Source organism: Rutilus rutilus (genome assembly GCF_951802725.1).
Source record: "Rutilus rutilus genome assembly, chromosome: 6".
NCBI classification, from domain to species: domain Eukaryota; kingdom Metazoa; phylum Chordata; class Actinopteri; order Cypriniformes; family Leuciscidae; genus Rutilus; species Rutilus rutilus.
In genome coordinates, this window is record NC_140214.1 from 27,170,353 (window position 1) to 27,185,956 (window position 15,604).

General features: G+C 37.4%; 2 protein-coding genes across 2 annotated transcripts; both read right to left on the minus strand.

The window, feature by feature from the left end:
• Position 1: 1 nt before the first annotated feature.
• Positions 2-7,686, minus strand: fam151a (family with sequence similarity 151 member A; the record flags this gene model as incomplete). Its single annotated transcript, XM_084412054.1, has 8 exons — positions 7,241-7,686; positions 6,899-7,054; positions 5,797-5,946; positions 5,554-5,713; positions 2,978-3,202; positions 2,757-2,893; positions 492-626; positions 2-402 (listed from the first exon to the last, which is right to left on the minus strand). Coding segments are annotated over exons 1-8 (1,551 nt in total), but the record flags the coding sequence as incomplete, so codon positions are not given.
• A 137-nt stretch (positions 7,687-7,823) lies between these two features.
• Positions 7,824-15,395, minus strand: lrrc53 (leucine rich repeat containing 53; the record flags this gene model as incomplete). The annotated part of the gene is made up of 5 exons (XM_084412055.1): positions 7,824-9,340; positions 11,172-11,582; positions 12,958-13,779; positions 14,855-14,974; positions 15,257-15,395. 5 exons carry the CDS (start codon positions 15,393-15,395, stop codon positions 7,998-8,000), a joined length of 2,835 nt encoding a protein of 944 aa, XP_084268181.1. The 3' UTR covers positions 7,824-7,997.
• Between the last annotated feature and the right edge of the window lie 209 nt (positions 15,396-15,604).

Here is a 15,604-nt window from a genome sequence, read left to right on the forward strand (position 1 = left end):
CCATGTCCTCCACCAGTTCTGGTGTGTAGCCTTCATTGAGAACCTCTTTAGGCCAACCTGGAGCCAGAGTCACATAAGGAAAGATTTGATCAATGGTTCTCAAGAACTCTTTTCCCATCACATAGCCGTGGATATTGAAAGCTCCGTGGGCTACGTCCATGTTAACCCAGGTGGGGTGGTGCAGCAGGTCTCTGTCATAGGCCCGACGAAGGAGCTCCAGCGAGGGGCTCAGATGATTCTGGGACTTTATCCTTAAGTAGAGTCCCCACGGCTTCTTAGAAGCAAGAATAAGCTCCAGACAGTCCTGAAGAGGAAGCTCAGGTTGGGAACCCTGAACGACAGGAATGTTTGGTTGACCTACCCTAGATAATACTGGGATCACCAGCATTCCTCCAGGGCTATCTGCAAAAAAATGTATTCTTGCATTACCAATTTATAAAGATCTATGCATTTCCACAATATCTATCCATCTAAAGTAGTTAAATTCACACCTTCAAGCAAAGATAGCAAAGAATCTTTATCAGTCACTGTGTCCCACTGGATGTTGAGTCCATCACCATTCACCGGCCTGAAATAGTCAACTATGTCTCCACCTGGATAGAATCTTCTGGGTCTGTTTTTCAGCTCTGAGAAATCAAAACGCCTGTGTTACTAATATACACAATTAGGGATGCATCATTATTACAATTATGGACAAAACTGAGAAGCGAAAAATATCAATAATAATAATAAGGAAATAAATATTATTACAATTATTTTCATGTTATGGGCTATAACCAATAAATCAATACAATTCTATACTATTCTGTCTAAATAAATTAAAAATAAAACACAAATAAAATCAATAATTTTAAATAGTAGACTCCAAGGAAGTTTTGGCATCCAATCATTACAATGTACAATATTAAAACTTAATTTTCATTTTGGAATTTGCTAAAGATTTCATTTAGAAGTGTTTTTAAATGATTAGTGTTTTTAAAGATGAATTTTAGATGAGTATGCAGGCATGGTCACAACTGCGAAATTTCAGCGAAAGTTTTACTGCAAAAAAAATTATTTACTGTCAATAGTGTAAGGCTCACAAGTCAATTTCAAACCAAGCAGCTTTCTGTTGGTCAACATGGTGAATTTTCATGAAAAGCCAATGATAAATGTGACCTTTCACTTTTAAAGGGGTCCTATTATGCCCTTTTACGAAGTCTGGATTTTGTTTTTGGGATGTACTAGAATAAGCTTTCATACTTGATTGTTAAAAAAAACACACACATTATTTTTCACATATTTTACATTATTACAGTCTCTCTATCCCCAGTCTGTCCCGAACGTGTTGTTTAGTTCCTGTTTCGATGAAGCCTGTCCTTAAGAAATACGAAATGTGCTGTGATTGGTTAGCTGGACCAGTGTGTTGTGATTGGCAGCGCTTAGCGTGTGTTCGGGAAATGTCCCGCCCCTCCATAACCGCGAGTTCTGCGCTAGTAAATGTAAAGAATGACACCAATTTCAAACCTGATTCAGACCCTGACAATGTTAACAAACAAGAGGAGCATCCAGAACGGATTTCATGAACGGAATTTGCAAACACAGATTTCACAGGACGTTTCAGAGTGGTTTGTCTTGTACATTATAGGCATGATGTTATCCACCATTTATTCATGATATTTGTCAGAAAGTTATGGTTATACAAACAGTAATCGATCACAAAAACACGATTAATTTTCCTAAGGGGCGGTGAACAGCCTTACAAAAGCGAGAGCTTACAAAAGTTACAGTGAACAACACATCAACTCTAATGTTGACTTGCACAACATAAAACTTAGAACTGTTATTAGAAAATGGAACTACAAATAATAAGTCATGCTTACAAGTTTTCATCCACAAACAAAAGATGTTCCCGACAAAGTGGAAACTGCTCCATTTCCGGAGAAGCTTTTGTGTATCCTGCATTGTGGTTCTGAAACCTGTTCTTTGCTAAAATGTGTGCGCACAGATAAACATCGGGATTATAATGTTCAGGAACAGTATTTAATATAAATTTACCCATTCTAAGTTCATCAGCCTTAGGAAGGTCAAACAAATGAGTTGTGGAAAAACCAGGGTCTCTTTGACATAGCAACAGCTAATCCAGGCCTTGTCCTCTTTTCTGCGTATTCCGTGGGCGGGAATTATTTAAATGAGGAACATTAGGACTTCATCAAGCCCGGGAAAATCACGCTGTAGTCCAAACGAGCTGTTCGTTGTAGTTCTTGAAAAGTGGATTATGTTAAATAAAATATCTCCCTTTAGAGTAGATTTTGAGCTTTGTAACCTTGCAGATCTTTTTATGCTCAAACAGCAACATACACTAACTAAAGTTGAAAAAGTGAAAAAGTATAATAGGACCCCTTTAAAAATAATAGTTTCAACAGGGGGTTTTCGCAATGATGCCATCGAAGAACCATTTTGGGTTCCTCAAAAAATCATTCAGTGATCAGTTCTTAAGTGAACAATGTTTTTCTTAGTGTGAAGAACATTATAATAATCTAAAGAACATTTTTCCAATATATATTAACCTTTTTGTGTAATTGAAAGATTAAATGGATGTAATGGTTCTTCATGGAACCACAGATGCCAATAAAGGACTTTTATTTTTAAGAGACTTAGATGATGGCAAAGTTAAAAACAGCTCTAATATCGGCAGATAACCAATTTGCTACCATATATTGTGCATCGCTATACACTATCTAAGGTGTAATATTCAAAACCATGAAGTCACTCACTTGCAGCTTCTTTGAACTGTGAGAGCACAGGCTCATAGATGTCATAATAGATGCGCTGAGGGTTGCTGTTGTCTCTGATGAAGAGAAGATCATTCACAGTGGGGTTCTCCTTTCCTTGCCACAGTGTTAAACTAAACCTGTATCAGAATCAAGACACAGTATAAACATCATCATCATCATCATCATTTTTTTAACTTAAACGACTGAAGTAACTGAGTTACCTTGAAGATTGGCTGAGCAGCCAGCTCAGGTGTGGCCACCCATTCTTGACCATCAAAGCATGGACAGGAAAGGTGATTTTCTGAGGGAGGTGTCTTACAGTAGAGTACATCTGCTCCACCATACTGCGCGTGTATGTCACATTGGGGAGGAAGGAAAGATAAAGAACCTTCCATCCTGGAGAGATGGTGACGTCAGGAAATTTCAGCTGAATGAGCTCAAAAAACCTTGTAATAAAAGTAAAAAAAGGTCAGCAACTGAAAAACAACATTAAGCAATCAACAGGTCAGAGAATTAGTTATGATGTTCAGAATATCATTCCAAATAGTCTAAGTTGTTTTGCCACTCTTTGTATCACTCCACTTGCCTGTGTTTGCAGGTTTCAGACTCAGTGGGGATTTTTCACTGACTCTTTCTGTATGTTATGTAGTCACGCCAGTAGATGGCGATAAGTGACTGTCTATATGAGTGAATTAAGCTGTTTATCAAACCCTTCATTCAACCAGTTTGTTCCAATACACAGATTCATCCAGGAAGAAACAGCTGCCTGTTTTTATGAGTGAGTCATTGAATTATTCACTCATCCAAACTCATTCAAACACACTATTTCATTCAGGAACAAAACACCACTACCCAAGCAAACAATTTCTGGTCTCCAGAATGTTCTGGTAACAGTCATGTTTTGGTTATAAAAATAAAATCTAAAAATAACCATTACAGAGGACCTGTCCCGGTAGTACTTGTAGTCTTTGTCTACTTACATGACGTACAGTGGGTACGGAAAGTATTCAGACCCCCTTACATTTTTCACTCTTTGTTATATTGCAGCCATTTGCTAAAATCATTTAAGTTCATTTTTTCCCTCATTATTGTACACACAGCACCCCACACTGACAGAAAAACACAGAATTGTTGACATTTTTGCACATTTATTAAAAAAGAAAAACTGAAATATCACATGGTCCTAAGTATTCAGACCCTTTGCTGTGACACTCATATATTTAACTCAGGTGCTGTCCATTTCTTCTGATCATCCTTGAGATGGTTCTACACCTTCATTTGAGTCCAGCTGTGTTTGATTATACTGATTGGACTTGATTAGGAAAGCCACACACCTGTCTATATAAGACCTTACAGCTCACAGTGCATGTCAGAGCAAATGAGAATCATGAGGTCAAAGGAACTGCCTGAAGAGCTCAGAGACAGAATTGTGGCAAGGCACAGATCTGGCCAAGGTTACAAAAAAATTTCTGCTGCACTTAAGGTTCCTAAGAGCACAGTGGCCTCCATAATCCTTAAATGGAAGACGTTTGGGACGACCAGAACCCTTCCTAGAGCTGGCCGTCCGGCCAAACTGAGCTATCGGGGGAGAAGAGCCTTGGTGAGAGAGGTAAAGAAGAACCCAAAGATCACTGTGGCTGAGCTCCAGAGATGCAGTCGGGAGATGGGAGAAAGTTGTAGTAAGTCAACCATCACTGCAGCCATCCACCAGTCGGGGCTTTATGGCAGAGTGGCTCGACGGAAGCCTCTCCTCAGTGCAAGACACATGAAAGCACACCTGAAGGACTCCAAGATGGTGATAAATAAGATTCTCTGGTCTGATGAGACCAAGATAGAACTTTTTGGCCTTAATTCTAAGCGGCATGTGTGGAGAAAACCAGGCACTGCTCATCACCTGTCCAATACAGTCTCAACAGTGAAGCATGGTGGTGGCAGCATCATGCTGTGGGGGTGTTTTTCAGCTGCAGGGACAGGACGACTGGTTGCAATCGAGGGAAAGATGAATGCGGCCAAGTACAGGGATTTCCTGGACGAAAACCTTCTCCAGAGTGCTCTGGACCTCAGACTGGGCTGAAGGTTCACCTTCCAACAAGACAATGACCCTAAGCACACAGCTAAAATAACGAAGGAGTGGCTTCACAACAACTCTGTGACTGTTCTTGAATGGCCCAGCCAGAGCCCTGACTTAAACCCAATTGAGCATCTCTGGAGAGACTTGAAAATGGCTGTCCACCAACGTTTACCATTCAACCTGACAGAACTGGAGAGGATCTGCAAGGAGGAATGGCAGAGGATACCCAAATCCAGGTGTGAAAAACTTGTTGCATCTTTCCCAAAAAGACTCATGGCTGTATTAGATCAAAAGGGTGCTTCTACTAAATACTGAGCAAAGGGTCTGAATACTTAGGACCATGTGATATTTCAGTTTTTCTTTTTTAATAAATGTGCAAAAATGTCAACAATTCTGTGTTTTTCTGTCAATATGGGGTGCTGTGTGTACAATAATGAGAAAAAAAAAAAACTTAAATGATTTTAGCAAATGGCTGCAATATAACAAAGAGTGAAAAATTTAAGGGGGTCTGAATACTTTCCGTACCCACTGTATTTCCTGTATTTGGCCCAAGTGTTCAAGTGGGCTTGAAGACCGCAAGTGTGCATAGAACTATTTCCGATTACCCGATGGGACGTTAACATTGTGTTGAAAAAAATCCAAGTTTTACAGAGCTTCTAAATCACAAAGTAAACTGAACTGCATTCAAGTGTTACAAATGAAATTAGATATTTAATACATTCTTACTCAGAAGCATTGACCACTGGCCAGAAATCAGGAACATTAGGACCAGGAAGAATATCTGCATTTATCCACACTGGGCGGTTGATGCCCATTTGGCTTTTCTCTCTCAGCAGATCCAATGAGGGCTCCACAGCATTAATGCTCTTAAAATCCAGCTTTATCCCTAATGAAGGATGAACACAACAAAGCAATGCTCACCATGTCTTCTGACTATTAAATCAGATACTAATGTTCCATGTTATTCACCTTTCTTTGATTTGAGTACAGCATCCAGCCACTCCTCCAGAGTGTTGTCACTGTATATGTCCGGTGGATGGGCCATGATGGGAATGTTGGTTTCATTGGCTGTATTATGGCCTTGTACATTTATATCAGCCTCCAGGATCAATACATCACCTGTAATGTACAAACAACGTTTTTAAGGTATTTAATTACACCGTCACCAGTTTGTTATCACTATCAGAGCTCTTAACATAGATTGTGTATATATCATATCTTACACTACATTTCACAGAATGTTTTTTTTAAATATAATTGTATACATTTGAACAAATTTGAACAATGAACTAAACATTAATTGTGACCCTGGACCACAAAACCAGTCACATGTCACACGGGTATATTAGTGGCAATCTCCAACAATACATTGAATGGATCAAAATTATCGATTTTTCTTTTATGCCAAAAATCATTAGGATATTAAGTAAAGATCATGTTCCATGAAGATATTTTGTAAATTTCCTACCGTAAATATATTAAAAATGTATTTGTGTGAGTGAATGCAGCACAATCGCCAACATAAATTAACAACTTTAAAGGAGATTTTCTCAATGTTTAGATTTGTTTGCTCACTCAGAATTCAGATTTTCAATAGTTGTATCTCGGACAAATATTGTCCTATCCTAACAAACCATACATCAACGAAAAGCTTATTTATTCAGCTTTCAGATGATGCATAAATCTCAATTAAAAAAAAATGACCCTTGTGACTGGTTTTATGGTCCAGGGTCACAACAACAGTGGCCCAAATAAAAGAGATACAGAAATAGAAAAAAGAAAATACATAATACACTATACAATAGTAAAATGAAATTTTATACAACAGGGAATAAGTAAAAGTTTCACACCGATCAGTTCACCCTCAATGCCTCAATTTATATACTAATAGGTGTCCACCTTTGTATGAAAATGTCCAGTTTGGGCAGTCATATGTTCCATTTTGTGAATAGATATAAGTTTACAGAAATATGTTTCATTATTATTATTATTATTATGTAACTGATAACTGAATGGACAGAAGCGCAACCTTGAACAAAGGTGTTAAGATAAAACAGCAGATAACTCTTACTGTTCAAGGCCTTGTTCATCTCAGACTTATTGTTGGCTGAGTGATACCATGTTGCATAAAGACCATCTTTCTCCCGAATCTCTCCAGTTTGGAGAAGATAGTCAAGCATGTCTCCACCAGTTGGGAAAGGCTCCATGTCCACGTCGACTGAAGCATCTGAGATCATGCACAAGCAGTATCCACAAATTGAACAACATAGACAAATCAGTCTTGTTTTCTCTCAAATTCATAATGCACACCGTTTCATAATTATGTACCTGATAAATGGTGTTGCATATGGACACATTCTGAACTCTACATCAATCAATATTCAATGTTATGTACTATGAAGAGCCTTCATACCTGATCTCCTGATCACAAATACTGAAGTTAAAATAATGATGAGAAGAAGTGCAATCAGACCGATTCCAACACATAACATGATGAACTGTTCTCTTGTAAAGATCCCCAGAATTTTCTTTGGTTCTATTCTTTCTCCCTCTTCATCCTCCTCCTCATTGTTGCAGTTCTTTTCTTCTTTGTCGTCCATCGTTTTGCAGTATCAGACCTTTAAATGTTCACTCAACGTGCATAAGCTGCACAATGACTCTCCCAGAGTATCATGTTTTCTTTTCTAAGGTCCAAACTGCCTTTTAATTGCAGACCATAAAATGGCGGCGCACTTTGTATTCTTGTCATCTTGTTTGCAAGAAAATGACTGTGGAATGTTTTTTTTTTTTACTTTCTTTGGTTAAACGAAGTGATCATTAACTCTATGCATACATTAAACAACAAACTCATACTTATTTTGTAACAGAAAAATTAAAAACTTGTAAATAAAACTAATTATTGGAGTATGTTTTATAAGAAAATAATAACGTGTTACTTGCCATTTTTTGTAATTATTTGTGGAATTTACTAGCATTTTCAGAGTGAAAATTGTTAAAAAGTAAACAAGGATTGTCAAGGATACAACATTTTCAGTGTATAATAAAATATAAATCATTTAAATAAAATAAGACTGCACATTATAAAAGTCGATATGTATATCAGTAATTTATAGCTACTATGATCTCAGCAGTGCATGTTATCTGTGCTACATTATCAGAAAAGAATAACGCTATCTGATTTTCTTATCTAGTGCCGTTTGTGGCCTGTTGGAGGTTTTTTCAGGAAGAATGAGTCTTAACTTCCTCTTTGGTGAGCCTTCGGCTGAAGACACATATTCTTGGATGACAGCTGCGGCAGAGCTCATCAGGTCTGAACTATTGGACTGATCCACCACATCCTGTGAAGCAGCGGACTCACTCACAGGGAGTTCAGTGTTTGGATTGGATAGATGCTGAGTGTCAGCGGCATCCAGAACGCCAGGGTCCGATGGAGCCGTGAGACTGTTGTGTTCATCTGGAAGAGTTAAACTGAGTGTTGATGCCATTTGAGCTTCAGCTCTACTGCTGAGGACAGTCTCTAACAGAGTTTCCCCCTCAACAGGAATACAGCTTTGTTGCTCTTGTCCTCTTTCTTTAGTGACTTCATCTGTATCCTTAGACATGGACGTTGAGTCCTCGTTTCCTTTTTTAGCGCGTTTCATTTTGGAGTTGCCTTCCTCTTCCTCATTTCCTGATCCTTCAACGTTATCTTTAGATTTTTTGCTAGTTTTGTCTTTTCTCTGGAGATCTTTTTTGTCCTTTTTGCTTCGCAGTTTTTCCTTCTTTGCCTTTTTGGACATCTTGTCTTCATTATTTTCTTCTCCAATGGACTTTGGATGAACTCTGTTTTTTCGAAGGGGGTTTAAATTTAATTTAACTTTCAGTGTCCTCTTTGCTCGTCCTCTGGTTTTCTGGGTCTTTAATTGTCCTCGTGTGCTGCTCTTAGTCCTACCCAGCTTTCGGGGGATTTTCGGTGCAGATTTTTTAGAGCTTTTTATCCTACTCTCTTTTCTGTGTCTGTCAGCCATTGTGGGGAGGACACGTTCCTCGGGCCCAGCTAGATCAAAAGTGACGCTCCGTTGAGAAGCTAACTTAAACCCCAACTCACTAGCTTGACTCTCACCACATCTCCCAGCGGTTGACTTGTCATAACCCAAGATGTCTCTGTATAGCATAGTGTCATACATTTGTGCTCCAGTGTTCTGCGAGTGATTTGTAAATGGAAAGTTCTGTTTGTTACTTCCAGCTTGTCTGTATTCATAAGTCTGGTGACAGTGCAGACAGCTGATGGTTTGGTAAATCGGCCGAGCGCCAACGCCCTCGGCCTGGTGTTTCAGCAGTGAGTGATTTCCTTGAGTTGCTTCATTGTGGATTTGGTCCGGGGGTCTGAATGTGCCTCTCTGGAGGGCTGAGAAATGATTACTAAGGGCCAGCTGGCGTATTCTGACAGCTGAGATGTCGTTTGAACCCCCACGACGTTGGGAAGAAGTTGGAACTCTTGGCCTGCTCTCATTGTGTGCCCGTCCACTTGTGTCTGTGAATAAAACAAAGAAATATTTTAAAGGGATACTCCACTTTTTTCGGAAATATGCTCATTTTACATCTCCCCCAGAGTTAAACAGTTGAGTTTTACCGTTTTAGAATCCATTCAGCCGAACTCCGGGTCTGACGGTACCACTTTTAGCATAGCTTAGCACAGATCATTGATTCTGATGAGTCCAGTAGCATTTCTTTCAAAATGACCAAAGAGTTTCAATATTTTTCCTATTTAAAACTTGACTCTTCTGTAGTTAAACCGTGTACTAAGATCGACGGAAAATGAAAAGTTGCGATTTTCTAAGCCTATATGACTAGGAACTACTCTCATTCCGGCGTAATAATCAAGGAACTGTGCGGCTGTACCATGAGTGCAGCAGGCGTAATGATATGACGCAGCGCCTGAAAATAGGTCTAATAGGTTAGACAAACTTAGTCCCGGTCACGTTGGAAGAAGTTACCGAGCTGGGGACTATTTTCAGGCGCTGCGTCATATCATTACGTCTGTTGCACTCATGGTACAGCCGCACAGTTCCTTGATTATTACGCTGGAATGAGAGTAGTTCCTAGCCATATAGGCTTAGAAAATCGCAACTTTTCATTTTCCGTCGATCTTAGTACACGGTTTAACTACAGAAGAGTCAAGTTTTAAATAGGAAAAATATTGAAACTCTTTGGTCATTTTGAAAGAAATGCTACTGGACTCATCAGAATCAATGATCTGTGCTAAGCTATGCTAAAAGTGGTACCGTCAGACCCGGAGTTCGGCTGAATGGATTCTAAAACGGTAAAACTCATCTGTTTAACTCTGGGGGAGATGTAAAATGAGCTTATTTCTGAAAAAAGTGGAGTATCCCTTTAAGACTTTTTAAAATTTGAGAGTGAATGTAGTGATATAAAAACTAAATAAACTAGATTCCCCCACTGAATGGTTGCCAAGGTGTTGCTATGCAGTTACTATGGGGTTGTTTAATGACCCGATTCAAAAGATATTTGGCTGGTGTCAAACCTAGTCCCAGACTAAAGTGCATTATTGAGTTGTTTTAACTGAAACTTGCACTGACATATCTTAAAATATATCAGTGCCATTGTTTTGTCTCAAGATGCACATCATGTTTTTTTTCTAAGGCACATTTATAAAAGCTGTAATTAAACTAAGGCCTAATCCTGGCTTAATCTAAGCCCTGTCTGTGAAACCGGGCCTTGGTATAGATCTATGTGGATTTATATTTTATAATCATTTATGTAATTTACAACGGTCTAAATTCAAAGTTAAAATAAAACTGACATAAAATAATTTGTAATTATTAGATTACTTTTTTTAGAATTGTTGAAACAAAGCTGAAGTTTAAGAACTAAAACTGAAATAAAAGTAAGATATAAAAAAAGACAAAAGTGACAAAAAACAAAACAAAATTATAACAAATATATAAAAAAATGTTTTATCAAATATAAAAAATAAAACATAAAATAAAGACTAATTGAAATATAATGGTATATAAATAATACTAACATAACACTGCTAAATACTGGGATATTATGAGATAAATCATTAATAATTATTCTATTGACACCCATAGTTTTATGTTTTTTTGGTAATACTTGGTTAATAAATTGTACACAAATTTGTAATATTTTCAATTCACAGTGTAAGTGGGTCTTTAAAAACATGAAGCTATAGCTGCATTTATATTTTAAAAATATATAATTATAATTATAAGAAAAATTTGCCAGGAGCTGATTATATTTGTGGGTCTGTTCCAAAGTATCTGCTAAGGCAGAGGTTATTAAAAAACATTTCAAAAGAAATGGTGTGCTTGCCAGTTTACCTTTGCTCCTTTGTTGCAACACAGAATGTTGATCATTCCCTCTATGTTGGCGTTGATTCGCCAGCTGTTCACCCACATGACTGGCTCCATGCAGGACAATCTCTCTTTTGTGCTTTCCTACGGCAAGGGCTGTGGAGCTGCACTTGTGGCAGGTGAAATGATTCTCCAGAGCGTCTGATCCCAGATAAGGAGAGTCTTCTCTCTCGCAGGGCTGATGGGATTTGTAGTTGCTGTTGTAGAGCGCATGGCTCATGGATAGAGTGTCCTTGCCTTCGCAGAAGTTCCACTGGGTTGTTTCCGGGCTGGACGTGTGCCTTTCTTCAGCTCTACACTCCTCCTGAGCAAGTTTCAATTTCTTACTGAGTTTGTGGTATGCAATGGCAATCATCCCCAGGGTGATCCCAACACCTCCTACAATTCAAAACAGAACCGATGAAGTGATTCCATGAAATATATAAAAGGCAAAATATTTTATAGTTTTAAACACATGTACAAAGTTATTGTTCTCGTTTTATTCATGTTAACTTCATCATTTATATATTTTTTAATTTGTAAAACTGTTTAATTAATAAACTGCCATGTATCAATCTATTATAAGTAAAAAAATGCACGTCTTACAACGTGAATATGTCTGAGTAGAAACATTTGTATTAATTATTTAAAAAAAAATGTAATTCAAAATTATAATTTTTTAAAATATTTTGTTTTCAGTGAAAAAGTAATAATTAATGAAATAATATCATAAATGATGGTAACACTTTACAATAAGGTCTCATTTGTTAACATTAGTTTTAAAATTAATTAACAAATTAATTAATTTAATGAATTATTATAAAATGTATGTATTCATTAATAAATAAACAAATTAATTAATTAATTAAGGCATTTATTAACACGAATAAGCAAAATATTCCTGCAGAATTTAACCATTTTTAATGTTAGTTAATAAAAATGATCATGTTCACAGTGCATTGAGTAATGTTAACAGATACAACTTTTGATCTTAAAAAAATGTATTAGTAAATGTTGAGATTTACATTAACTAAGGTTTATAAATGCTGTAGAAGTATTGTTTATTGTCATTCATTAGTTTATGTATGTAGTTCACTAATGTTAACCAATTAACTCTTGCTGTAAATTGTTACCTAAATTGTTCATTCATAAATACTATTACGTTTCTGAGCAGTTGCACCACAACCTGAACTAAACTTATAATGTATTAAAATGATCAAATATTTATTAATGGACTTATTAACCAAGACACACAGTCACGAGGGTCTGTAATGGTCATCTCTGATATAATTTCATGTTTCCAACATTAATAATTAATCATCATACTAGAATGATTTCTGAAGGATCACGTGACTCTGAAGACTGGAGTAATGATGCTGAAAATTCAGCTTTGCATCACAGAAATAAATTATATTTTAAAGTATATTAAAATAGAAAAACATTATTTTAATTAAATTGTAATAATATTTCACAAAATGACATTTTTTTTCTGTATTTTTGATCACATAAATGCAGCATTGATGAGCATTAGAGACTTCTTTCAAAAACATTAAAAATAGTAATGTTTCTCAATGTTTTTTTTTTTCTAAGAAGCAATAAATAGCTATGCCAAAATGTTTTCTTTTCAAAAATATCATTTTTGCTTTATTTGCTTTATTTTGAATATTTGAATAATTAATTCAATATTCAATTTGAATAATTAAGAGACCTGAACCAAATTAATAGAATAAATTAAAATAGGCAGAATGTTGCAAGCTTTAGATAGGCTACTCACCGAAAAATGAAAGCACAATGGCAATAGCAACATTTCTAATGTATTGCTGGGAAGTGTTATTACTTTTAGCCACAACAACCTCCACTGTGATATTCCTGCTTGGCGAGACACAGTTGGCGTCAGTCAGCTCCAGCACAGTCTGCACAGCTGGGTTATCTGTGTTCACACACACCATCCTCTGCCCATTGTACAACACTTTCTCAGGAGCCTGAATGTAGCTGTTGAGGAACGAGGCCAGCTCTCTCAACTCACACGTACAGCTCCAGCGGTTCAGCTCGAGGTTCAGCACTGAGAGCCACGACAGGTGTGAGAAGGCATCCGGAGCGGTGCGCAGATGATTTCGGGACAGATCGAGGCTGTGGAGACGAGGCAGTCCTCGGAAGCTCTCGCCGCCTATGTACACGATGAGGTTGTCGGACAAGTCCAACGTTTCCAGGTTCCTCAGGTCCGCGTGGGCAAAGGTGGTGGAGTTCAAGACTGTAAAGAGGTTCCCCTCTAGCTGAAGAGTTTTTAAAGCACTGGAGTTTTGAAACCAGGAGCCGTCAATGTCTTTCAGATTGTTGTTCCCAAGCTGGAGAGTCTCCAATCTGTGAAGCCAGGAGAACGTGGAGCCGTCCAGGGTTTGACTGGAGATGCGGTTGTGGTCCAGCGACAGTGTCGAAAGGAAAGTGAGGTTCTGAAACGCATTCTGCTTGATGCTGGAGATGGCATTGTTGCTGAGTGCCAGGACACTCATGTTGGATAAATCAGAGAGAACCATGTTGTCCACAGAATCAATGAGTCCATCAGTGAGCATCAAAGCTTTAGTAGAGCCTGGTGCATCTGAACATGATGAAGAAGACAAAATTATAACCATCCAAAGCTAAACCTGTAGAGCCTGACATATGAAATATAGTAGTCAAAATCTATTTAGTTAAAATGGAACAGTTTATTGAACCTTCAGACAACATATACATTTGGATAAAATATAAAAAAGAAAGTTTTTATGTTGAGTATAATTTTTGATTCATTCTTTTATGGCTCATATTGTATGATATAGGAGAATATGGAGCTCATAAAACATCAAGGCCCAAACCGAGCTAAAATATGCAATTTGGTGCAGTTGCTAATATTTATATGGACGAAACTATGATGAAATTCTAAAAGCTTAATGTATATCAATTAGATCTTTATAGCAGACTACTTATGCATAAAATGCATAAAAATATCAATTGTCACTCAATATATCAGATTAATATGTCATTATACTCATTGATTTTTCAAATGTATGGATAATCAAGTAAACAGTTGCTTCAGTCTACTAGTGTTTATTTCTGAAATATTACTAACAAAAATATATTCTTATGTTTCTTACTTTATAAAAGTCAGTAAAGATTTCACAGCAAAAAGGCAGCGACCTGAAGGTTTTTATAATTATACTAAAAGGCCATTTACTTTCTACAAAGTTATAAAATATCAATCAGATGACAGAAGGCATGTAGTAGATTGTGTACAACCGTTTAGAGACCGTAGGAGTTTGCGTATCAAATATGATACAGTAGGCTTTAGGGTTAAAAATGTATTTCCATCTGCCTTCGGTGTACTTAAATGGATAATATACCCAAAACATTTTAATCTGTCATCATTTACTCACCCTCATAAGTAATTTTGAAGAACTGTTTTTTGTTCATACAATGGGCTCCAAAAACACTATTGGTCCCCATTGACTTTCACTGTATGGACAAAAATACACTGGGACATTCTTTTGGGATATACCTTCTTTAATGTTACGCCGAAGAAAAAAAGTCAGGTTTGGAATGACGAGGGAGGGTAAATGATGACAGAATATTCATTTTTGGGTGAACTATCCCTTTAAATTAAGTACTCAAGTTCTTCAGCCGCATAATAATTTACTTACCAATGATTCTTGAGAGTTTATGACAGATGATGACATCTTCAGTACACACCAAACAGGAATCGGGGCAGAGTGACGACAGCTGAACTCGAGTGATTGTCAGCATCAGTAGAAGGCAGATACCTGAGAGGAACCAAAGAGTTCACCTCATGTTAATCTGACAGATTTTATCTTAATGGAGAATACATGAAGAATCAGCTCTCTGAGACTACTTGGATCACTATGCACATACTTCTCATGATTTGCCATTGAAGTCAGATTGAAGCCAGTATTGGACTTCCAAAATGGGTTATGTGGTCCATGACCTTCGATCAGCTTGATTCAGGCCAAAACGTTTATCCTCAATAACGAAGCAAAAAGCAATAGCCTGTCAACAAAAGCACAACAGAATCAGTCAAGACCTACATTCAGTCAGCCTTCCCAACTCGTAATAGTACTCAGTCATAACTAGTTGTCCTGTGTTTTGGATGCTGTGCTCCTCTGACCTCTGTTGCCTGGAGACGCTGACAGTCAGGCAGATGAGGAAGGTGTAGTTATAAAACATGCATGATCTTCACCCGGTTTGCTTCTGTGCAGGTGATTCTGCTCTATATATAGTGTGTGAGAAACACCTGCCACATATTCTTTGTAACTGTACAATAAAATGTCTCATCCTCAAGGAAATGTCTTGCTTCACATCATATTTCACAAAATATAGCCCTATAGAGCTGTTGTTCGGTGGCAAAATGTAGTACAAAGAAAATAAATAAATTC